The sequence below is a fragment of the Peromyscus californicus genome, unplaced genomic scaffold (genome assembly GCF_007827085.1).
Source record: "Peromyscus californicus insignis strain IS unplaced genomic scaffold, ASM782708v3 Scaffold_4__1_contigs__length_199733344, whole genome shotgun sequence".
Lineage (NCBI taxonomy): Eukaryota > Metazoa > Chordata > Mammalia > Rodentia > Cricetidae > Peromyscus > Peromyscus californicus.
The window spans coordinates 184,061,552-184,087,475 of NW_026294562.1; the positions used below are offsets into that span (position 1 = coordinate 184,061,552).

At 50.3% G+C, this 25,924-nt stretch overlaps 1 protein-coding gene across 1 annotated transcript; it reads left to right on the forward strand.

Annotated features, from left to right (window-relative positions):
- Positions 1-757: 757 nt before the first annotated feature.
- On the forward strand, positions 758-21,109 carry Rdh13 (retinol dehydrogenase 13). The gene is made up of 7 exons (XM_052711826.1): positions 758-948; positions 2,185-2,303; positions 3,777-3,932; positions 11,212-11,316; positions 14,512-14,724; positions 15,752-15,853; positions 18,028-21,109. Exons 1-7 carry the CDS (start codon positions 884-886, stop codon positions 18,270-18,272), a joined length of 1,005 nt encoding a protein of 334 aa, XP_052567786.1. The 5' UTR covers positions 758-883; the 3' UTR covers positions 18,273-21,109.
- The last annotated feature ends 4,815 nt before the right edge of the window (positions 21,110-25,924 follow it).

A 25,924-nucleotide genomic window follows, 5' to 3' on the forward strand; every position in this document is an offset into this window, starting at 1 on the left:
ACATTTATTTGTTTATTTATCTATTTTTTGGTGTGCATGTGTGTGGGCACATACATGCCGTGGTGTGAGGCCACAGGACAACAGTTGGGAGTCGGTTTTATCTTTCCACCATGCGCGTTCTAGGGATGAAACACAAGTTGTAAATCTTGTGTGACAAGTTCCTTTACCCCATGAGCCATCCTGCCGGGCTCAGCATGTCATTTTAAAGCCAATATCCTTTTTCTTCAGATCCAGGGGTCCAGGTCCCAGCCTCCCGCCTCAGACCCAGGAGACCACACCCACACGTCCTTTCTTAGACACGAGTCCAGACCCCACCCTCCTCCCTCAGACTCAGGAGTCCAGCCCCATATTTCCTCCTTTCCCCACAAGACGTATGCAGAAAGTACTGTTGTTAAATATTATGTAGAGGAGGAGGCTCATGGTTCATTCTCCGGGGGCTCGCTGTCTGGAAATAAATGGTAATGGTTGGTTATTCTGGAATTCTTGTAGATCAGGCTGGCCTCGAACTCGGAGATCCACCTGCCTCTCTGTCTCTGGAGTGCTGGGAGTAGTTCCCAGCTGTTAAAAAAGCAAACAAAAAACCCCCAAACAACAAACAAACACAAAACCCGACCCCAGGACGCCTTTGGATTGGTTGAGCGTGACGACATCTGCTGGCACGCCCGTCAGCCTCGGCTCCGCCCCATCTCCTGAAACTACGATTCCCAGCATTAAGTGCGCCGGGGGCCTGTCTCCCCAAGGAGCCCCGCCCCCGCACTTGGCCACGCCCCGGGCCGTGTTGTAGTGGCCGCGTCCTTCCACTTCCCCGCACGTGGGTTCCTGAGCACCCGCGTTGGAGCGGCCAGGAGTGCAGATCCACCCACACGCTGTTCCCCAGGCTGGAATGAACCGCTTTCTGCTGCCCGTGTCCGTAGTGGGCACGGTGATCGGCGGCACCGTGCTGCTCAAGTGAGTCTGTGCGCGTCTCCGTGCGCGCTTGGCGGTAGGCCTGCGGCAGGGGACTGCCGAACAAAGCCAGAGAAGGGTCCTTTATCCTCAGTCCTTACTCCTGGGTTCTCCCCGTTTACCCACCAGCACCGCCTTTCCCGACCGAGCAGGAGGGCGCGTCACCTCCCCAAGGTCACCTAGGGAGAAGGGGTGAGGCCCGGACCTTGTGCACTTTTTGGTCTGCACCACCATTTACTTTTCCTCCTCCTTCCTTCCTTATTCACTCTTCCTGCCTGCCTTCTCTTTCCTCTTTTCTTCCCTTCCTCTCCCCTCCCTTCTTTCCTTCCGTGCGTTTTTGAGACAGGGTGTCATTATGCAGCCCTGGCTGGCCTAGAACTCCTTATGTAGACCAGGCTGACCGAATTCACAGAGATCCACCTGCCTCCGCCTTCCGAAGTGCTGGGATCAAAGGCATGTGTCACCACGCACAGCCTACATTTATTTTTTTTCTTGCATGTATGATTTCTGAGATTAGGAGAGGGTGTCAGATACCCTGGAACTGGAGTTATGGATGGTTGTGAGCCGCTATGTGGGTGCTGGGAACTGAACCCAGAGCTCTTACTGCTGAGACATCTCTCCAGCCCTATGCTGTATATAATTTGATCGTATCTGCTGCCCACTCATGTTCTTCAACTCCCTGGACCCCTTCTGACACATCCTCCTTCCAACTTCATGTCCTTTATTTCATTTATTTATTTTGAGACAGGGTATCATGTAACCTAGGCTGGCCTTGAACTTGCTGTGTAGTTGAGGATGACCTTGAACTCCTGATTCTCCTGCCACTGCCTCTCAAGTGCTGGGTTTGCAGGTGTGCACCACCATGTCTGGCTGTAGTCTTTTTGTTTTGTTGTGTTTTTCAAGACAGGGTTTCCCTGTGTAGTCCTGGCTGTCCAGGAACTCACTCTGTAGACCAGGCTGGCACTGAACTCACTGAGATCCTCCTGCCTCTGCCTCCCGAGTGCTGGGATTAAAGGTGTGGGCCACTACTGCTGTCCCCAGTCTTTTGTTTTTTTTTGTAAAAAATAGAAATGAATGATGGCCACCTCACAGAGACTTCCCAAGTGTAGTCCTTTGCTGAGACCAGGCAGGGACACCAGGTGTTTTGGTGCTTTGGTGTGCTCAGAAGGGTGGTTGACCCCAGATCATAAATCCAGACATGAGGCAGACAGAATTCACTCAGCTGTTTCTTACCCTCAGGGACTATGTTACTGGTGGGGCTTGTCCCAGCAAGGCCACCATACCTGGGAAGACTGTCATCGTGACAGGAGCCAACACGGGTATCGGCAAACAAACTGCTTTGGAACTGGCTAAAAGAGGTAAGAGCACCACCTCCTTTGGGGTTTTGAAGAGATTCGTGCACACCGGTGTGCATGGCAGCCTTGTTTAAAATAGCTCAAGGGACGGAAGCATTCCAGGTGTCCATTTGCAGACAGACAGAATGTGGTCGGTCCTTCCGTACATTGGAATACTACCAAGCTTTCAAAAGGAAAGGGATTTGGACATACTCCTGTGCGATGATTCTAGAGGTTGTCGTGCTAAGTGAAAAAAGCCAGGCACACACAAAAGACTCCTGTAGAATTTTGCTTATTAGAGTAGTTTTTTTAAAAAAAAAATCTGTTTTTATTATGTAATGTGTGTATGTTGGGGTGGGGTGGGGTTTGAGCTTTGCCACCCTGTGTGTGTGTGTGTGTGTGTGTTTCAGAGGACAACTATGGAAGCTGGTTTCTGCCTTCCATTATGTTCGTCCTGGGGATTGATCTCTGGTCCTCAGACTTAGCTGCACCTGCCTTTACCTGTTGGGCTAGTCTCCAGCCCCCATATTTGTATATCTTGATAAGTTTGCTTAATTCTCTCTCTGTGTATGTGTGCGTGTGTGCGTGTGTGCACATGCTTGTGGAGGACAGCAGACAACCTCTGCTGGTGTGTCTCAGAATCTCAGAACAGTATTACTAAGCTCACTGCATATTCCCATACATTCCCCAAGTGTTCCCATCTTCCCACATGTTCTTAGAATACTTCATGACCCTGAAGATACCTTCATCTTTCATTCATCGCCCACTACACCCTGATCCTCCCCGCACCCCACCGATACCCCAGCCCCGGGAAACCTGTGTCTGCTCTCTGTTTCTGGATTTGCCTGTTCTGGACATGTCATATAAACGGAAGCGTGTATGAATTTTGCGTCTGACTTACTGAGTGTAGTGGTTTCAAGGTCCATTCACTGTGTCGTGTGTCCGTGTGTTATTCCCTTTTATAGCCGAATAGTATGCTATTGCATGGATAGACTACAGTTGGCTTATCTATTGATTACTGATGGACGATTGCTAGTGTGTGTGTGTGTGTGTGTGTGTGTGTGTGTGTGTGTGTGTGTGTGTTGGGGATTGTGGGCCTCTTATTTGCTAGTCAGATGCTCTACCACTGAGCCCCACCCCCCGCCCTGTACTGGTAGATTTTAGCAGGTGCTTTACTGCTGAATTACATCCTCAGCCCTGATTTTTACTTTTTGAGACAGGTTCTTACTAAATTTCCCAGGTGGGTGTTGAACTCACTGTAGCCTAGGCAGACCTTGAACTTGCAGTGCTCCTGCCTCAGCCTCCAGAGTCACTGCCGTTTCAGGCCTACACCACCAAGCCTGGTGATATTTGGGTTTCCATCTCTTGGTTATTTATTACTAAGACCTCTTGTATACAGATTTCATGTGGGTACATGCCTTTGTGTCTGTTGGGTAGATATGTAGGGGTAGGTTTGTTTCCTTTTCCTTTTCATGTTTTCTTCTCCTGGGCTTCCAGGAGGCAACATCATTCTGGCCTGTCGTGACATGGAGAAGTGTGAGGCGGCTGCGAAGGACATTCGTGGAGAGACCTTGAATCCCCGAGTACGTGCCCAGCACCTAGACTTGGCTTCCCTCAAGTCCATCCGAGAGTTTGCCAGGAAGATCATCAAAGGTAGGCAGGAGGACACTGACTTTTCCAGCCCAGGTTTGGAGCTTCCTGTCAGTTCTCTGAGGAACCTGAAGCCAGTGAGTTCTGGAGAAGAGGCTGGCCAACGTGGTCTGCTGGCTGAACTCAGCTGCCACCTGTTTTTTTATCGTTTCCGTAAGATCAGCTGTGCCTACTCATGAGCGTCCAGCATGACCTGGCTTGTGGACTGTTGGCATTCCCTCAGAGTAGGAGGGGGTAGTGGTTTGGATGAGAATGGTCTCCATAGGCTCTTATGCTTGAATGCTTGGTCTCCAGCTGGTGGAACTGTTTGGGAAGGATTAGGAGGCGTGGCCTTGTTGAAGGAGGTGTGTTACTAAGGGTGGGCTTTGAGATCTCAAAAGCCCGCACCGTTCCCAGTTAGCTCTCGCTGCTGCCTCGTGGTTTTAGGTCAGATGTGAGCTCTCAGTGGCTACCCTAGCACCATGGCTGCCTGTCTGCTGCCATGCTCCCCACCATGATGGTCATGGACTCTAACCCTTTGAAACTGTGAGCCTCAGATAAACTCTTTCCTCTGTAGTTGCCTTGCTCATGGTGTCTTATCACAGCAACAGAAAAGTAACTGAGACAGAGGGGTTGGGAAAGGTCGCTGGCCCCTCATCGGAGTGTCTAGACTCCCAGCCATTTGTATAGAGTTTTTCTCTGAATTGCACATGGTCTCTGGGATCTCAGGAAGGGACTAATATGTATTGGCTGGGGATGGTTAACTGAGAGGGGCTCCATCTGTGTGGCCATGGACACAGACCTTCCATGCGGCTTTGGGGTCACCTGTGCTCTTGCCTACATCCCCTTACCTATGGCCTATAAGTAACCCAATAAACTAACGGGTTTCCCAGGGTGAACGTAGTGGAATGGAATTTTGGTTTGCCGTTGGGACCTTAATAATATTATTATTTTATCTTAAAGATTTCTTATTTTTCTTTGTGTGTATGTGTGAGTGCCCTCAGACACCAGAAGAGGGTGTTGGATCCTCTCCAGCTGGAATTACAGATGGTGCTGAGCCTCTCTTTGTGGGTGCTGGGAACCGAACTTGGGTCCTCTGGAAGAGTATCAAGTACGTGTAACCACTGAGCCGTCTCTCCAGCTCTGCCACTGAGCCACACCCCAGCCCCTCACTGGGGGATTCTAGTAGCTGCTCTACCACTGAGCCACACCCCCCAGCCCCTCACTGGGGGATTCTAGGCAGGGGCTCTGCCACTGAGCCACACCCCAGCCCCTCACTGGGGGATTCTAGTAGCTGCTCTACCACTGAGCCATACCCCCCGGCCCTCACTGGGGGATTCTAGGCAGGGGCTCTACCACTGAGCCACATCCCCAGCCCCTCACTGGGGGATTCTAGGCAGGGGCTCTGCCACTGAGCCACACCCCAGCCCCTCACTGGGGGATTCTAGGCAGGGGCTCTGCCACTGAGCCACACCCCCAGCCCCTCACTGGGGGATTCTAGGCAGGGGCTCTACCACTGAGCCACACCCCCAGCCCCTCACTGGGGGATTCTAGGCAGGGGCTCTGCCACTGAGCCACACCCCCAGCCCCTCACTGGGGGATTCTAGGCAGGGGCTCTACCACTGAGCCACACGCCCAGCCCCTCACTGGGGGATTCTAGGCAGGGGCTCTACCACTGAGCCACACGCCCAGCCCCTCACTGGGGGATTCTAGGCAGGGGCTCTACCACTGAGCCACACGCCCAGCCCCTCACTGGGGGATTCTAGGCAGGGGCTCTACCACTGAGCCACACCCCAGCCCCTCACTGGGGGATTCTGGGCAGGTGCTCTACTCCTGAGCTCCGTTCTCACTCGCCTCCACCATATCTATTTAGGAGTTCAACTCAGAGCAGATCCTGACTGTGCGGGCTGATGGATGGACCAAGTGGTGGGGATGTGTTGCAGTGATTAGAAACACAGCATCCGTGATGTTGGAGCACAGGAGTCGAAGGGAGGACCAAGAGTCAGATCCGGGGAGTGGGGCACAGTGCTGCAGTGTAGCACTGTGCAAGACCAGCAGCGGAGTGCAGTAGTGCTTACTTCAGAATCCCGTCTGAAGCTCGAGTGGAGAAGGGCAGGACGCTGACTCATCACTGCGCCCGGTTTTCTGGTGATGCTCAGGACACGGATGAGTCAGAAGGGCCCTAGGTGTCAGGTCATGGGTGACCCGTGTGCTGCTGGAGGGCAGTGCCTGGAGCTCTTTTTTCGTTGAGTGCCCTTTGATGATCCCAGGGCTCAGCTGGCAAATTCTGTGCTTCTGTCACACCGAGGGCCGACTCACCCCCTTGTTTCCTTCCAGGTAATGTGAAAACTGTCACGTGTCAGTGTTTTGAATGGAAGTATAGCTTGAAGCAACTGTCAGGGGGTGCAAAACGTGTTCAGCATGCTAGATTCCTTTATTTGTCTGTCTGTCTGTCTGTCTATCTATCTATCTATTTTTTGGTTTTTCGAGACAGGGTTTCTCTGTGTAGTTTTGGTGCCTGTCTTGGATCTTGCTCTGTAGACCAGGCTAGCCTCAAAATCATAGAGATCCACCTGGCTCTGCCTCCCGAGTGCTGGGATTAAAGGCGTGCGCCACCACCGCCCAGCCTCCTTCATTTATTTTTTTTTTTAAATTATTTATGTGTATGAGTATTTTTCTTACTTGCTTGTATGTGCATCACATGTGTGCAGTGCTTACAGAGGCCAAAATTGAGCATGGGGTCCTCTGTAACGAGAGTTACAGATGGCTGTGAGCCACCATATGGGAGCTCAGAATCCAATCCAGGTCCTTTGGAAGAGCAGCCAGTGCTCTTAACCTCTGAGCCATCTCCCCAGCTCTTTGTTAACTTTTTTTTTTTCTGGTTAGTTTGTTTTTGTTTTGGAGACAGGGTCTCTCTGTGTAGCTCTGGCTGTCCTGGAACTTACTTTGTAGACCAGGCTAGCCTCAGACTCACAGAGATCCGCCTGCCTCTACCTCCCTAGTGCTGGGATTAAAGATTTGTGCCACCCTCCCCCCCAACCAGGCTCTTGTTAATTTTTAAATTACATTTAATCTATCTGTTGTTAATCTGTCATCCATCTCTCTCTTTGTCTGTCTGTCATCTGTATCAATCTGTCCAGCATGTGTGGGTGCAGGTGTACCATAGCACACATATGGAGGTCAGAGTACAACTTGCAGGAGCAGTGGGTTCTCATGTGGGTCCTGGGGGTCAAACGCCGGCTGCCTGGCTTGGCAGCAGGCTCCTTGAGCCGTGTCAGTGACCCTAGCTTCTTGTGGCGGGAACCAGAATCGAGTATTACCTTCAAGTGACCCGCTTCAAGTGACCTGCCTTCAGTGACCCACTTCAGCTAGCTGGGCCATGGTACCAAAGCTTCTGTAAGCTCCTGAAACAGGAATACCAGCTGGAGATAAGTGTTCAGACATATGGGCTTCTAGTGTGTGCGTGTGTGTGTGTGTGTGTGTGTGTGTGTGTGTGTGTGTGTGTGTGTGCGCGCGTGTGTGTGGAGGTCAGAGGAGTCCGTTCTCTGTTTCCATCATGTGGGTTTTGGGGCTTGACCTCAGGGTATCAGGCTTGGCAGCAAGTGCCTTTACCTGCTCAGCCGTCTCCCGTGCCCCTTTTTGAAATTTTGAGACCAGCTCTCTGAACTGCCCTGCCCTTGAACTTGTATTCCTGTTCTGCCTCCGTGTCCTGAGTAGCTGGGATTCCTACTCTATCCAAACACTTCTGGCTTTTTTCTTCGGACAGGTGTTTTACGTTATTTATTGTATTTGTTTGTGTGTGGGCGTGTGTGTGCCTGGGCACCAGCAAGCAGCGCCTTTGCCCCCGGAACCATTTCTCCAGCCCATTTCTTCCCTGCGCTGCTACCTCTGTTGAGTTCCTTTCTTTTTAATTATTTCTAATTGTGTGTGTGTCTGTGGGTATGTGAACGTGAGTGAACTGGCTCCCCCTGTCGCTGGGGTTGCAGGAGATGGTGAGCTGCCTGATGTGGGTGTTGGGAATCCAGTCAAACATGTGTCTTCTGCCAGAGCGGGATGTGCTCTCAGCCACCAAGCCATCTCCAGCCCAAGAGAGTTCCTTTTTGTTTTTCTTTCTTTTAATAAAACCACTTATTAGCCCGAGAAACCTCCCGTGGTTAGAAGTTACTGATGAAGTAGGAGAGGCCTCTTTTGAGTGTATTTGGTTTTCAGTCTTGCTGTTTCAGGAAGGCAGTGACCTTGACTTTCCTCTCCACCCAGTATTTCCAGCACTCAATCATAGGTGCTTAGAAAATACTTGCTGATTGAATAGTAATTACATGTTTCTAATAGGCAGGTACTATTATCTTTTTTAATGAAGGAAGAAACTGAGTCACAGGGAAGCTATGTCAACTGGCCAGTGTCAAAAATCTGGTCAGGTTTTTATTTTTTGAGACAGTCTCACTCTGTAGCCCAGGCTAGCCAAGACTTTAGGCAGGAGCCACCATGTCAGGCTTCAAGTCTAAGATTTGAACTCCTGTCTGCCTGGTTCCAGATCTGATCTGTCCCCGCCCCCTCCCCGACTCCAGCCCTGGGAATCAAACCTGGGACTTTGTAGACGTGTGGTGGTTGGTTCTCTACGTGTCGGGTTTTAGAATTATCCAGGAGATAAACTTCTGGGCATGTCTCTGAGGGAGTTTCTAGATTAGATTCATTGGGGTAGACCCCCCCTACCTGTGGGCAGCATCATCCCATGGACTGAGTAAAAAGGAGACGCGATTTGGGCATTTTATCTCTGCGTTGGGATTAAAGGTGTGTGCCTCCAGGCCCAGCAATGGTTTATCCTATTTTCTACTAACTTCTTTATTTTTGGTTACATATATTAGTGTGTGTCTGTTTGCACATGTGGGTGCAGGTGCCCGCAGAGACCTAGAGGGGGCGATGAATGCCCCGGGGCTGGAGCTACCAGGTGGTTGTGACTCCTGATGCAGGTGCTGGGAACTGAAGCCCAGTCCTCTGCAAGAGCAGTGTATGCTCTTAACCTCTGAGCCATCTCTCCAGCCCTGGGTCAAGGTTTTGCTTTATTACCCTGGCTGGCCTTGAACTTGTCATCCTCCTGCCTCAGCCTCCCCAGTAGCTTGCTCTGCTGCTCCAGCCGTGGCTTGGAGCTTGTGTTCTTCATTGGTGTCCTACATCCCAATCCCCCACGGAGTGAAGAGTGAGAGGCTGGTCCACGTCTCTCAGGCGCTAGACACCCAGTTCCTTATCCCCCCTGAAAATATCTTGGAAGTGTTATGGATTCAGCTACGTCTCTGTGTGGGAGACTCCTGGGGGTCTCAGCAGGTGATCTTGTTTGGAGGTAGGCCCTTTGTAGAGATTATCAAGTTGAAGTGAGGTCATCAGGATAGGTCCTACCTAGGTCAGTATCCCTGGTGTTGGCATCATGGGAAACTGGGACACAGAGGGCTGTGCACAGAGGGAAGATGATGTGAAGAATTATAGGGAGGAGTTGGCCATCTGCTAGCCAAGGTTGGGGGCAGGTTCTCTTCCTTAGCTCCAGCTGGACCAGCGCTTGCTTAGGTCCTCATCCTGTGTCTTCGCCATCCGTTTCTCATTTTTTTTCTTTTCTTTTCTTTTCTTTTTTGTTTTTTCGAGACAGGGTTTCTCTGTGTAGCTTTGCGCCTTTCCTGGAACTCGCTTTGGAGACCAGGCTGGCCTCGAACTCACAGAGATCCGCCTGGCTCTGCCTCCCGAGTGCTGGGATTAAAGGCGTGCGCCACCACCGCCCGGCAAAGATTTATTTATTTATTTCATGTATATGAGTGCTCTATTGACTTTATTCCAGAAGAAGGCATCAGATCCCACTATAGATGGTTGAACCACCATGTGGGTGCTGGGAATTGAACTCAGGACCTCTGGAAGAGCAGCCAGTGCTCTTAACTGCTGAGCCATCTCTCCAGCCCCATTTCTCATTTTTTAAAGATTTATTTATTTTAATTTTATGCGTATGAGTATTTTGCCTGCATGTATGTAGTACCATGTTCAGGTCTGGTGCCCAAGGATGCCAGAAGAAGGCCTTGGATCCCTTAGAACTGCAGATGTGGACAGTTGTGAGCCACTGTCCTAGTTAGGGTTTCTGTTCTGTGACGAAGCACCATGGTCAAAAGCAAGTTGTGGAGGAAAGGGTTTATTTGGCTTACTCTTTCATAGCACAGTCCATCACTGAAGGAAGTCAGGACAGGGACTTAAGCAGGGCTGGAACCTGGAGGCAGGAGCTGATGCAGAGGCCTTAGAGGAGTGCTGCTTACTGGCTTGCTCAGCCTGCTTTCTCACAGAACCCAGGACCACCAGCCCAGGGACGGCACCACCCACCATGGGCTGGGCCCTCCCCATCAATCACTAATTAAGAAAATGCCCTACAAATTAGCCTGCAGCTTGACCCTCTGGAGGCATTTCCTTAACTGACGATTCCACCTCTCAGATGACTCTAGCTTGAGTCAAGTCGGCATAAAACTACCCAGGGCAGCCACCATATGGGTTCTGGGACCTGAACCCAGGTCCTCTTCAAAATCAGCAGGTGGTTTTAACCACAGAGCCCTTTCTCCAGCCCCAGTGTCTGTTGTTTGAGTTGCTTGGCTTGTAGCATTTTGTGATGTCAGCCAGAGCAGAAGCCTGGGGTTCTCTTTAAGAACAACATGTACTCTTAACCGCAGAGCCATCTTTCCAGTTCCTATTCGTTTATGTTTTTTTGAGACCAGGTGTCTAGCCCAGGTTGTCTTTGAACTCCCCTGTAGCCTGAGGATGGCCTCAACCTTCTGAAGCTCTTACCTCCTCCTGAGTGCTTGGAGTACAGGTGTTGCCACCACACCTGCTTTACGTGGTACTGGGGATGGAAGCCAGGGTCTGGTGCATGCTGGACAAACGCTACCACCTGAGCTATATCCACAGCCCCGGGGACCTCACTTAAACCAGATCACCTCTGTGACGATCTTACCGCCGGTTAAGGTTGTGTGTTGAGCTACTCGGGATCAGGCTCAGTACGTGGCTGTGGGACTGTGAGGTAGAGGCTGCTCACGTCATGGCCGGCCAGTAAGCAAGTGGGGCTAGAGCCCAGGATACTCTGGTGATTTCCAAGACCCGTCCCCAGCAACCAGCTTCTGCCAGTCAGTGCCCATCACTCTAGTCTCTACAAAGATCCTGTTTCCCAAAGTATCCACCCTCACAGGGGCCAGGGAGACAGGAATGCGTATGGGACACTGTCCTACCCTCAGGCCGGGGTGGAGTCTGTCCTCAGCCCTGATGTGTCTGTCCTTACCGTGTCTTCCAGAGGAGGAGCGAGTGGACATTCTGGTGAACAACGCAGCCGTGATGCGGTGCCCGCACTGGACCACGGAGGATGGCTTTGAGATGCAGTTTGGTGTCAACCACCTGGGTGAGGTCTGGGCTGAGGGCTTGATGGTTTCCATGGGATGAGAGTGGGTTCTGGGTGGGGAGTCACCCACTCTGGGGGGTGGAGTCGTGCTCCATTCCTTTAAAACTTATTAATGTCTGTGTCTGTCCCATGGGCTGGGTGAGTCTTCATTTTTTTCCTTCTATTACTTTTTTAGGTCGTCATATAAGGGATGGTATTTTCATACTATGTCTTCACACCTTGCTCTCACTTGTTTCTCTCACCCACTGCTCATCCTCCACCCTTTCTTCCTTCAGTCAGTCCTCTTTCAAAGCTTTATTTTTGAGGCTGTGCTAAGACACCCTGGCAGGAAAGCAGCTGAGGGAGACAGGGCTTATCTGGCCCCATCACTTCGGGAAGTCAAGGCCACCGGGGCTTGATGAGGCTGCTCACGTCACATCCGAGGTCAAGAGCGGAGCGATGCATGTGCACCATCCTCTCTCCGGGTAGATCTTCCCGCATCAGTGATCATAATCAAGATACCCGCCTACAGACCTGGCTACAGACGGCGTGACCCAGGCAGCTCCTCTCTGGGGCTGTTTTCAGGCTGGGTTGTGCCAGATTGACAGTGAAGACGACTCTTTCTTCCCTTCTGTTTCTCTCTCTCTCTCTCTTTTTTTAAAAAAAGATTTATTTTTATTGTGTGTGTATGTATGTTGTCTGCATGTGTGTCCGTGCACCACATGCATGCCAGTGCCCTCTGAGGCCAGAGGAGGGTATCAGATACCCTAGGATAGGAGCTATGAGCAGCCTTATGGGTACTAGGAATCGATCCCGAGTCCTCTGGAAGAGCAGCCAGGGCTCTTAACTGCTGAGCCATCTCTCCAGCCCTGATTTCAGTATTCTTTATGGCCTCTTATTTCTGCATGGCATGTGTCTATCACATTTTCTTTAAATTTTTCTTTCTTCAACCAGGTGGTGGTTGAACCAGGTGCACACCTTAGTCCTCGCGCTGGGGAGACAGGCAGGTGGAATCTCTGTGAGTGCTCAGGTCAGCCTGCTTTACATAGCGAGTTCCAGACCAGCTAAGGCCATATATAGTGAGTCCCAGTCTCAAAAAAAAAATGTTTTTAACTTTGAGAATTTCATATATGCATACATGAATATGAGCATATCTACCCAACATTTCTTCTTTCCAACTCCATCCCTCTCCCCTACAACGTGCTCCCATCCCAACTTCATGTCTTTTGAAGCCCAGGCTGGCCTTGAACTTGCATCAACAGATGACTGTGAACATCTATATATGATCCTTCTTCCTCCACTTCCCAGGTACTGGGATTACAGGCATATGCCACTGTGCCTGGCCTTTTTATTTTTCTTTTTGGGTCTCAGTATCACATTTTCGTTCTCTGTTCATCTGTGATGATCATCTAGGCAGTTTCCACTCTCTGGCTGTTGGAATCAGTGCAGTGCAGATAAACATGGATGAGCAGGTGTCTCTGTGGTTGCTGACTTAGAGTCCCTTGGGTCTCTGTCCAGGAGAGTGGAGCTGGGCCATACAGCAGTGCAGCGTAGAGAAGTCCACACTGATTTCCACAGTGGCTACGCCAGTTTACGCTCCACCAGCGGTGAGCAAGGGTTCCTCCCACATGTCCGCGCCAGCATGTCCCGTCATCTGTGTCCTTGGCGATGGACATTGTGACCAGGCTGAGATGGAATCTTGGAGCAGTTCCTCTGATGGCTGAAGATACAGAGTACCTTCTCAGATATTTGACTGGCTCTGAAGTTTCAAAAGCCCACACCAGGCCCAGTGCCTCTTTCTTCCTCTGCCTGTGCATCAGGATATAATGCTTTCAGCTCCTTCTCTGGCACCATGCCTGCCTGCCACCGTGATTACCCTGGACTGACCCTCTAGAACTAGGCAAGCCCCCAGTTAAATGCTTTCTTTTGTAAGGGTTGACTTGGCCATCTTCACAGTCATTGGACAGTAACTAAGACACGGCTTGGTGCCGTGCACCTTTGACAGCTTGCTTGGCGGCTCTAGTCGTGGGAACAGCCACTAATACACCCCTGATGGAAGGGAGAAAGTCACCTTCAACCAAGCGCCCTGCTTCTGGATGTACATGGAGCAGTGAGGGAGGGTGGGGACATCTGCCTAGCCTGATGGATCAGCTGAGGTCAACCCTGGTGATTAATGGGATGACAGGGGTCACAGCCAGCTTGCCCTCACATCCAAGAGGTGTATACATTTAATCCCTGCAGAGGCAGGAGGATTGCCTGAAGTTCAAGGCTAATCAACTGAGTGAGTTCCTAGGCCCACGAGGCAGAACTACATAGTGAGACCTTGTCCCCAGAACAGAACACTTGCTGCTAAGCCTGGTGACCTGAGTTCGATCCCTGAGGCTTGTGTGGTGGAAGGAGAAAACCAGCTCCCGAAGGATGTTCTTACCTCCACATGCATGCTGTGGTACATGTGCCCACCCCTTCCCAAATAAATGTAATTGAAAAAAAAAAAATCTGAGTTCAAGGCCAGCCTGGTCTACAGAGTGAGTTCCAGGACAGCCAGGGCTACACACAGAGAAACCCTGTCTTGGAAAAAAACAAAAACAAAAACAAAAAAGAAAAACAAAGAAATATCAACTGAACATGAATCTTAAGTTTTTAAAAAAATTTTTTTATGTATTTATTTAGTATACAATGTTCTGGCATGTGTGCCTATATGCCAGAAGAAGGCACCAAACCTCATAGATAGTTGTGAGCCACCATGTGGTTGCTGGGAATTGAACTCAGGACCTCTGGAAGAGCAGTCAGTGCTCTTAACCTCTGAGCCATCTCTCCAGCCCCCGAATCTTAAGTTTTTTTTTTTCTTCTCCTCAGAAAAACAAAACAACTCCAAACAAAATAACAGAAGTGGGTGAGGATATAGAGGAAGAGGAGGATTTTACTACTGCTGGGAATGGAAAATAAAATTGTGGGGCTGGAGAGATGGCTCAGTGGTTAAGAGCACTGACTGCTCTGATGTAGGGCCTGGGTTTAATTCTGAACACTCCTATGGCCTCTCACCAACATCTGTAACTCCAGTTCCAGGGGATCCACTGCCCTCTTGTGGCCTCCGTGGGCACTGCATGCATGTTTTGTACAGATACACATGCAGACAAAACACATAAAAATATTTTTTAAAAAAGTAAAATAGAGTAGCCATTGGAGAAAAGTGTTTTCTTGTCATACTTTATCCAGGTCACTTTCTGTTGACAAACTTGCTGTTGGAGAAGCTGAAGGCCTCAGCCCCTTCACGTATCATCAACCTCTCATCCCTGGCTCACGTTGCTGGGCACATAGACTTTGATGACTTGAACTGGAAGACGAAAAAGTATGACACCAAGGCAGCCTACTGCCAGAGCAAGTTGGCTGTTGTCCTCTTCACCAAGGAGCTGAGTCGCCGGCTACAAGGTGTGCACGCTGTGATCTTTTTTGTTCTCCTTCCTTCCTCTTGGTGTCTGGAATAGTTCTATAGCCCCGAGCTGGTGCTGAAGGGGCAAGAAGTAGCTTTAGACACTGTGGTCAAAGGATGGCACCGTACCACCATGCCCCTTTCCAGTGCCGGAGGCAGACATCACTAATCAATCATGGTTCTAATGATTGCTCTTTAGTCTCAATCAGCCTGCCTTGATCAGACATATTTATCTTGGATAGCTTTCTGAGCCTCTGGTTTTCTAAGCCAGTTGTTGTGAACTTGGAGTGTTTTTGGTCCCCAGGGGACATGTGTAGTGTTTGCAGACATGCCTGTCACAACTGGATTATTGAGAGGTTGTTCCTTGCTTCTCAAAAGTTGTCTGTGGCCGACAGTTCCAGCCACCCTTGGGAGACAGTCATGATTGTAACATCTTACGTCCTACTCCAGTCCCCTGCTTCAGACTCCGGTGGGGGTGGTGGAGCTCAGAAATGTGGGTCTGTCATGTCCTCAAGCCACATGACAGAGCCACGTTGTAAGAGGATGCCACTTGAGACGGAGGTTTCTGAGCACAGAGGGTAATGTGGGTTCAAGCGTGGGGAACAGCCTAGGATAGGGACGGCTTGGAGTGTAGTGGTGGCTACAGCAGCCTTCCAGGCAAGCGGCCAACCTGGTCTTTTTTTCACTAGTCTTGTGTGTGCCTGTTTGTGTGTGTGCACATACATGCACATGGTGTGTGTGTGTAAGTCAGTGGACAATGTTGGGTGCCATCCAGTTTGTTTTTTTATTTGAGACAGCATCTCTGCTTGGCCTGGAGCTCACTCTAGGCTCGGCTGGCTTCAGTGAGTCCCCGGAATCTACCTGTCTCTGTCCTCAGCACTCACTAGGGATTGCAAGCCTGCACCACCACAGACACGCGCTTTGACCCGTGTCCTGGGCGTCAAACCCGGGACCTCCTGCTCGCGTGGCAAGCTTTTTAACAACTGAGCTAGCTTCCTGCCACTCACCAGTCTCTACTTTTCCCAGGCACAGGTGTGACTGCCAATGCTCTGCACCCCGGTGTGGCCAGGACAGAGCTGGGGAGACATACAGACATACACAACTCTGCCTTCTCCAGCTTCACACTTGGTGAGTCCCCTTCCAGGGTGGTGCCCCCTCACAGAGCCCTGTCCCTGTGCCCTCTCAGCTGGGGATCCACGACTGTCCCTCAGAGACTGTCACTTTTTGGTGATTCTGTGTCTCTCTGACTGGGTCTCACTGTATATTTCTGACTGGCTTGGAACTTGTTATGTAGACCAGGCTGGCCTTGAACTCACAGAGATCTGCTGCTTCCACCTCTTGAGTGCTGGGATTAAATAACTGCCATCATGCCTGGCAATTTTTTTCCTCTCAACATGGCCTTATATAGACGAGGCTGGACTTGAACTCATTATGTAGGTCAGGCTAGTCTTAGACTTCTGACCCCCCCCCACCTTCTGAGTGCTGGGATTATAGTGTGTGTCACCATGCCTGCCTGCTGGCTTTTCCTCTCTCTGCTCCCTCCCATGTCTTCCTGGGGTAGAAGATGAGCCATTGTTCTATGTGGTTCTGGTCTTGGGTTGACAGAAAACAGGCCAGAGCCCCATTGATAAATAAGAAAACCATCTTGGCAGAGGAGGAGTGGATGGGGGCGGGAAGAAGGGAGGTGGGAGAGGAGGAAGGGGAAACTGTGGCCGGGATGTAAAATAAATGAAAAAAAAATTTAATTAAAAAAACGCAAAACAAACAAAAACAGAAAACTGTTATAGAGGCTAAGTCTTGAGTCAGGCTGTGCTCAGCTTCGCTCAGAGCTGAGTCACCCAGGGAAACGCATCTCCCAGTTCTCATGGCATCTTACTGTGTGGACCAGGATGGCCATGGACCTGTGACCCTCCTGCCCCTGCTTCCTGAGTGCTGGGATCCCAGACACCCGCCCCACGCCCGCCGCTTTGAGTCAGTTTTCTTCTCTGCGTAGTGAGGTCCCTGGTAGGACTGCCCTCACAGTCACTGGGGAGACGAGGTGAGAGCGCCCGTAAATTGGCCTGTGCAGTGTGCCTGGCCAAGAATGTGGTTTAACCCACAGCCAGACATGAGGAGAGAGCCAAAACTGGAGGTCTCCATTGGATCCCGCCCCTTGGAGCTCAGGGAACCCTGCAGAAAAGGAGGAGGAAGAATTGTAGGAGCCAGAGGGGTCGAGGACACCAGGAGAACACGGCCCACAGAGTCAACTAAGCAGGGCTCATAGGGGCTCACAGAGACTGGACTGGCAATCACAGAGCCTTCTTGGGTTTGTGCTAGGTCCTCTTTATGTATGTTATGGTTGTTAGTTTGCTTTTTTTTTTTTTTTTTTTTTAAATAATGGGACTCCTAACAAAAGGAGTGGGAGGTGTCTCTGACCCTTGCCTGCTCTTGGGACCCTTTTCCTCCTACGGAGGTGCCATGTCCAGCCTTGATGTGAGGGCTTGTGCCTAGTCTTACTGTATCTTGTTATGTGGTGTCCAGTTGATATCCCCGGGAGGCCTGCTCTTTTCTGAAGGGAAATGGAGGAGTGGATCTGGGGGGGAGAGAGTGTGTGTGGGGGCAGCTAGGAGGAGTGCAGGGAGGGGAAACTGTGGTCAGGATGTATTGTATGAGAGAAGAATAAAAAAAAAGAAGAATGTAATCTGAGTCAGTAGATCATTATAACTGGTATTTATAATCCCTGAGAATCATGGAGTGAGCAAGTATCAAGAATTTTAACATAAGAGTACCATGAGATACATTTGGTAAACTGAGGGCTGGAGATGTAGCTCAGTTGGCAGACTGCTTGGCTAGCATGCCATGAAGCTCTGGGTTTGATCCCCAGCCTGACATAAAATCAAACATGATGGTATATGCTATCTAGTACTCGGGAGGTGGAGGCAGGAGGATAAGAAATCTAAGATCATCTTTGGCTCTATAGTGAGTTCAGAACCAGCCTGGGCTAATGTGTTCCTGTCTGAGAAGAAAGAAGATTATTTTCAGGAAGGATAGAATAGGGAAAAACGTACTTTGACTTTTCTGGGAACCTCTAGGGAGGCTTCCTGTAGGAGGCAGCTTTTGGATTCATCCCTCTGTTTGGAGGGGTTTGTAGGGATGTTGCCAGGGAAGGGACCTTTAGGTAGAGGGAGCTGCAAGGACAAAGGCCTGGAGGTGGGCTCCGTGGGACTTCAGGGCAGGTTCCAGCCTCAGGGGTTTGGGGTTTCCTGAGGATAGAACTGGGAATTTTTTTCTTTTTCGACTGAATGTCCTGTGGTTGATTGTAGGACCCTTCTTCTGGCTGCTGTTCAAGACTCCCCAGCTGGCGGCGCAGCCCAGCACGTACTTGGCGGTGGCAGAGGAACTGGAGAGTGTTTCTGGGAAGTACTTTGATGGACTCAGAGAGAAGGCTCCATCTCCTGAGGCGGAAGATGAGGAAGTAGCCCGGAGGCTTTGGGCTGAGAGTGCCCACTTGGTGGGCTTGGACATGGCTCATGGGTCCCCTGGGAGGGGACATTCCCTTCCCAGATAACCTTCAAATATCCAAATGGAGCTGCATCACCATGGCTGCTGGCCGCCATGCCCTCATCATCCTCTAGGGGCAGTGTTGGCACTGTTAGACTCTAAAGACCGTGACTGCTGGCCGCTATGCCCTCATCGTCCTCTAGGGGCAGTGTTGGCACTGTTAGACTCTAAAGACCATGACTGCTGGCCGCTATGCCCTCATCGTCCTCTAGGGGCAGTGTTGGCACTGTTAGACTCTAAAGACCATGGCTGCTGGCCGCCATGCCCTCATCATCCTCTAGGGGCAGTGTTGGCACTGTTAGACTCTAAAGACCATGACTGCTGGCTGCCATGCCCTCATCGTCCTCTAGGGGCAGTGTTGACACTGTTAGACTCTGAAGACCATGACTGCTGGCTGCCATGCCCTCATCGTCCTCTAGGGGCAGTGTTGGCACTGTTAGACTCTAAAGACCGTGACTGCTGGCCGCCATGCCCTCATCATCCTCTAGGGGCAGTGTTGGCACTGTTAGACTCTAAAGACCGTGACTGCTGGCCGCCATGCCCTCATTGTCCTCTAGGGGCAGTGTTGGCACTGTTAGACTCTCAAGACCATGACTGCTGGCCGCCATGCCCTCATCGTCCTCTAGGGGCAGTGTTGGCACTGTTAGACTCTAAAGACCATGGCTGCTGGCCGCCATGCCCTCATCGTCCTCTAGGGGCAGTGTTGGCACTGTTAGACTCTGAAGACCATGACTGCTGGCCGCCATGCCCTCATCGTCCTCTAGGGGCAGTGTTGGCACTGTTAGACTCTCAAGACCATGACTGCTGGCCGCCATGCCCTCATCGTCCTCTAGGGGCAGTGTTGGCGCTGTTAGACTCTAAAGACCATGGCTGCTGGCCGCCATGCCCTCATCGTCCTCTAGGGGCAGTGTTGGCGCTGTTAGACTCTAAAGACCATGACTGCTGGCCGCTATGCCCTCATCGTCCTCTAGGGGCAGTGTTGGCACTGTTAGACTCTAAAGACCATGACTGCTGGCCGCTATGCCCTCATCGTCCTCTAGGGGCAGTGTTGGCACTGTTAGACTCTGAAGACCATGACTGCTGGCCGCCATGCCCTCATCGTCCTCTAGGGGCAGTGTTGGCACTGTTAGACTCTGAAGACCATGACTGCTGGCCGCCATGCCCTCATTGTCCTCTAGGGGCAGTGTTGGCACTGTTAGACTCTGAAGACCATGACTGCTGGCCGCCATGCCCTCATCGTCCTCTAGGGGCAGTGTTGGCACTGTTAGACTCTCAAGACCATGACTGCTGGCCGCCATGCCCTCATCGTCCTCTAGGGGCAGTGTTGGCGCTGTTAGACTCTGAAGACCATGACTGCTGGCCGCCATGCCCTCATCGTCCTCTAGGGGCAGTGTTGGCACTGTTAGACTCTCAAGACCATGACTGCTGGCTGCCATGCCCTCATCGTCCTCTAGGGGCAGTGTTGGCGCTGTTAGACTCTCAAGACCATGACTGCTGGCTGCCATGCTCTCATTATCCTCTAGGGGCAGTGTTGGCGCTGTTAGACTCTCAAGACCATGGCTGCTGGCCGCCATGCTCTCATCTTCCTGTAGGTGGCAATGTTGGCCTTAGCTTTTATTGTTAGCCGGCCACATTAGTTGGACCACAGCTGAGCATTGGGGAGGAGGACAGGTATAATGTGCTCTATTGGTTACTGGGGAGCTGGTCTGTCAGGGGTCTCCCTTGGGAGTGGTTTTGGGCAGTGTCCAAAGACAGGGGTGGCTGTGGGGGTGGACTGATTGGTCTACTGTTAAAGAGCGGGTAATCAGACAAATACGGCCAGTCATAGTTCTTTGTGGGCCTTTGCAAACTTCTGATTCCTCTCTGAGACTTGGCTGTTGTTTCAAGAAAGCAACTTGGGGGAGGAACAGGGCTTATTTTAGCTTATAAGTTATTGTCCATTATGGAGGAGGGAAGCCGAGGCAGGAACTCAAGGCACGAGCTTGAAGCAGATACCAGTGGAGGTTTGCTCCCAGGCCTACGTTCAGATACCTTTCTTTTATTTTTACTATTATTTTTTACAGAGAGGTTCTTACTCTGTAACTGTGGCTTTCCTGGAACTTGCTATGTTTCAGTTCAAGACCAGGCTGGCCTTGAATTCACAGAGATCTGCCTGCTGGGATTAAAGACATGTGTCACCATGCCTGGGCCAGGTGCCAGCCCAGGCTGCCTGCCCAAGGATGGCACCACCCACAGTGGGCTTGTCCCTTTTACATCAGTTAGCAATCAAGACATTCCCCCAGGGCAACCTGATCCAAGCAGTTCTCCAGTCGAGGATCCGACCGTCTTCTAGGTGTGTCAAGTTGATAACCAAACAAACCAGGACAGCCCTCGATTGCAGACTGCAAAGGATAACTGCTACCTCAAGGGATGGTGTGGGCATTAAGCTCTTGCCCGGCTCAGTAAAGGGCTGCTGTGGCCCTCTTGTGTCCTGGGCCCTGGCTGAGGTGCTGGGGCTCGGTGGAGGCCCTGGCGTAGGCCTTGCTTTTGTTAGCTCTGAATTGCTCAGGATGGAATGGCGTGAAATGCTGCTGGCTGCTGCCGCTGAAGACCAGCATGACCTGGGATCATGATCTCTCCAGTACCTCAGACTCTCAAGCTTGTTGTTTGATTATAATAACTTGTTGAGTGTAGCGGCACAGATCCATAACACCAGCACGGAAGAGGTGGAGGGTCATGAGTTCAAGGTCATTCTCCGCCGGCCTGGGCTATACAAGGTCCTGTGAAAACAAGTCAAAACAATGACGTCTCCAAATGTAGCTGAGTCATAGATTTAAATAAAAACAAACCTTTGCTTAGTGTGTATGTGTGTGCATGTGCACAGGTATGCCTTTGTGTGTCTGCCTTCCATGATGGAGTTGAGGGGACAGCTTGTGGGAATCCGCTCGAGTCTTGTGAGTCCTGGGGATCCAACTCAGTTTGCCAGGCTTGGTGACAAGGACCTTTTCCGTCGGAACCATATTGCCATATGACTCTGAACCTGAGCCATGGGTTTTATTTTATCTGTTGTATGTGGAATTTATTCCACATGCAACTTGTGCATTTATTCTTTTTAAGAATCTAAGATATTCAGTTGTCACCAAGGCAGTGAGGCAAGCCGCTTCAGACTTTGTAGGGATGGAGGCACAGCTCACCACATGGCAGCGATCTCAGAGGTCGGGGAGTCCTAGGAAATGTCTGCTTCAGAAATGTGACACTCAGTGGGGACATAGAATCGATGGGGCCTCAGAAAGCTCAGTAGAGAGCCAGGAAGTGGTGGTGCACACCTTTAATCTCAGCACTTGGGAGGCAGAGGCAGGCAGATCTCTGAGTTCGAGGCCAGCCTGGTCTACCGAACTAGTTCCAGGACAGCCAAGACTACACAGAGAAGCCTGTCTCAGAACCTCCCCCCCCAAAAAAAAAAAAAAAGCTCAGTAGACCCCTGGGTACTTACAGGAGGACTGGCCTAGAATTGTCACTTGCTACGTGGCTGCAGAGCCCAGCCAGCCACCCTGCTCTGCCCGCACAGAGACACCAAGCAGCACCTTGATAAGCGGTGCAGAGCATACTGCAGCCACTAGAGGTCAGAACTGAAAGCTCTGACATCCACAAGCTGTACCTTGATAAATGGCGCAGAGCATACTGCAGCCACTAGAGGTCAGAATTGGAAGCTCTTTGACATCCACCCTGAAAGCACCACCTGTTCTACAGCACTGTTCCTAGTAGGGTATATTTTGCAACCAAATCATATATATCAAGGTGCTCTTGGATGCACAACATGGATAGCATTCATCTATTTATTTGTCCATTTAGTTATTTATATTTCATGCATATCTGTTTACCATGTGCATACAGTGCCTGAGAAGGGCAGACGAGGACTCCAGATCCCCTGGAACTGGAGTTACAGATGATTGTGAGCTTTCATGTGGGTGTTGGGAATTGAACCCAGGTCCTCTGGAGGAGCAAGCCGGTGCTCTTAACTGCTGAGCCATCTCCATCTTTAGAGCTGGGATCCTTGGGCTGTTACATTCTCCTGCTTTCCTCTTCCCATTTAATGACCCCCGTGGTCATATAAGCCCATCAGGAAAATCCAAAACAATGCTTCACTGTTTTAAAATCAGTAAGGTAGACTTAACTCTGTCTGTTATCTGGTCCTGTTTGCAGGTAAAATAAAGTAGTCCTGCGTTCTGGTGTCCCGGGTTCTGGTGATGGGATCTAGCTACGTTGGGCAAGGCTGTTGCTCTGCTAACTATATTCCCCTTCATAAAATCTGGCTCTTAAGATTTTCCAACGACTCCCACATATTTCTCATATATTCTGTTCTTCTTAAATTAGTCTGGATCAACCTCACTTTTTTTTCTTTTCTTTTTCGAGACAGGATTTCTCTGTGTAGTTTTGGTGCTATCCTGGATCTCGCTCTGTAGCCCAGGCTGGCCTCGAACTCACAGAGATCCGCCTGGCTCTGCCTCCTGAGTGCTGGGATTAAAGGTGTGCGCCATCACCACCTGGCTTTTTTTCTTTTTTGATAGTTTCATTATGTAGTTTAGGCTAAACTTGAACCCTAGATCCTCTTGTCTCAGCCTCTTGAGCCCAGAGATTATACCACACCCTGCCAACTCCCAATGTTTACAACCAAATAAACGGAAATATACATTTCTGTCACTAATTCGTCATTGTCCTTGTGTTTTATTTGGCGTGTGCACTTCTCTTGCTGTGATAAAATTCTCTTGCTGGGACAAAGCCACTTAAGGAAGGAAGGAAGGGTCTAGTCTGGATGGCAGCTCCAGGGAGCGATCCATCATGTTGGGGAAGGCATGATGGCAGGAGCTCGGGGCAGCTCATCCACACTGCCTCTTCAGGCGGGAAACGGAGGAAGGAATGCTGGGGCTTAGCTCCCTTTCGACTTTTTTTCTTTTGGTACATTATTTACCCGCGTGCATGTGTGTGTGCGTGCGTGTGTGTGTTGTGCAGGCATCATGGTGTACTTGTGGAAGCCAGAGGAAAACTTGTGGGATGTTTGGTGACAAGCTCTCTTCTTACTCAATACGCTCCCTTGCCAGCTCCCTTCTTTACTACTATTGTTAGTGTATGGTGGTGGTGGCGGATGAATGCCACACCGTGCGTGTCGGTGAGAGAACAACTTCCATGGAACCAGTTCTTTCCTGCCACCGCTACATGGGTTCTGGGGATCGAACTCCGGTTGTCAGGCTTTTGTGGCAAGGGCCTTTCCCCGCTGAGCCCTCTCGCCAGCCTCCGTGTTCTTTTTATTCAGTCTTGGGCCCCAACCCATAGTGCAGCGCTGCCCACACTCACTGTTGGTCCTCCCATTGCAGTGCCCTCAACCTAGAAACCCCCGCACAGACGTGTCCAGAGGTTTGTCTCTTAGGTGACACTAGATACCGCCAAGTTGGCAATATGAACCACCGCAGGGTGTCTTCTTGGGAGACGGAATTCATCCTGAAGGAGTCAAAAGTCTAAATGTATGTGGAGCCCAGGCTACCAAGGTGGCTGATCAATGAGGATGTTTTTCTTTTTCTTTTTTTTAATTATTAAATTTTTTTTAATTCATTTTATATACCAACCACAGATTCCCCCCTCCTCCCTCTTCCTGCCCCCTAGCCTTTCCCCCCAACCCACACCCCCCATTCCCACCTCCTCCAAGGCAAGGTCTCCCATGGGGAGTCAGCAGAGCCTGGTAGATTCAGGTGAGGCAGGTCCAAGCCCCTCCCCCCTGCACCAAGGCTGCACAAGGTATCCCACCATAGGCACTAGGTTCCAAAAAGCTAGCTCATGCACCAGGGACAGATCCTGATCCCCCTGCCTGGGACCCCCTAAACAGTTCAAGCCAAACAACTGTCTTGAGTATCCAAAGAGCCTGGTCCAGTTCCATGAGGGCTCCACAGCTATTGGTCCACAGTTCATGTATTTCCACTGGTTCGGCTGGTCGTCTCTGTACATTTTCAATGGGGATGTTTTTCATGTTAGGGGGATTTGTCTTTTTTTTTTTTTTTAAAGATTTATTTATTTATTATGTATACAGCGTTCTGCCTGCATGTATGTCTGCAGGCCAGAAGTGGGCACCAGATCTCATTATAGATGGTTGTGAGCCACCATGTGGTTGCTGGGGATTGAACTCAGGACCTCTGGAAGAGCAATCAGTGCTCTTATCCACTGAGCCATCTCTCCAACCGGATTTGTCTTTTTTTACAGATGGCTGTGGCTGCTTCTATCCACAAACCCTCATGACCAACATCTACTTCCCCTTCAAAATCAAGACACCTCAAGTACCACAAATGCTACACCGCCCTAGTCCTGAGGGCTGAAATGGCTCAAAAACATCAGGATCCCAAGATATATGAAAGATGACAAAATCGACTTGAAAAAACAGCCCAGAGAAGAATTTGGCGGCAGATAATTAAGTCAACTGAAGAAGCTGGACATGGCAGTATATACCTGTAATCCTAGCCTTGGGGAGTCTGAGATGGGAGGATCTTGAATTTGAGTCTAGTTTGGACTACAATAGTGAGATTCTGTCTCAAAAACTGAAAGTCAAACCACAATGAATAAAGATAAAAATAAAAAAAATTAGACCAGAGAAACAGTCACAAAAATTTGCTTTGTGTGGTGGAAGAAATTGAACTTGAGATGGATTGTATGTACTGCTCTTTGGAGCTGGAGAATTTTGTCCTGTTGCCTTTGGTGACCCACTGTAATAGAATGTTGAAAGGGTACCAACTGGGCTGATACTTATTTTTTGAGACAGGGTCTTGTTGCCCAGGCTGGCCTCAAACTTACTCAAGTAGCAGAGGATGACCTTCAGCTATGGCTCCTCCTGCCTCCACCACCTGAGTGGTGCGATTACAGGTTTTCAAACACTGTAGGGCTGACACACAATGGATCTGTACCCATACGGCCTCATCAATTGTGAGAACATCAAAACACAGTGGGAGCGAGTGGGTAAATAGCTCTTTTCCTGATGTATCCAGCGTCTTCCTCCATTGGATCCCTTCTCAGGTCTTCCTGGGCACTGCAGGATCTAGCAACTGAGGAGTTAACTCCCAGCAGCACCAGGCAAACTGATCTAGTCCTTGGGTCATCATCTCCTTGGACAGGGCAGGGCCCTCCTCATGTGGACAGTAGAATGTTGGAAATCACCCTAGGCTTAAGTAGCAAGGAACTTTCTTTAAGGTAGTAGAAGTTCAGCTGTGGGGCAGACACTGGTTCTGTGATATCTTCGAGACTCTCCCTGTCTGTTTGTCCATTGGCAAGGTCAGCTTCATCCCAGGTGGGTCTCTGTGGTCAGTTGGATGGTGGCTCCTGAAGAGTATGGCCATAATTCTGGTGCCCATGAACAATGCAGTCTAGTAGAAAAGGATGTTGATATCAATCTCCTTGGCTTATCTAAGCATCATGACACATGCCTGTAATCATTTGAATTTCAGCTTCTTGGAGATAGGGCTAGAATCTGGGTCTTGAACAAATGAAGACAAACAAGGGAATTTCCTGGACCACTCTAGCCCTTTTGAGCAGTAGTTCCTGGAGTATGGTCAACATATCATCATCACCATTGCTTTCATCATGACCATCATCACCACTGTCATCATTGGCACCATGATTGTCATCCTCACCATCATCATCACC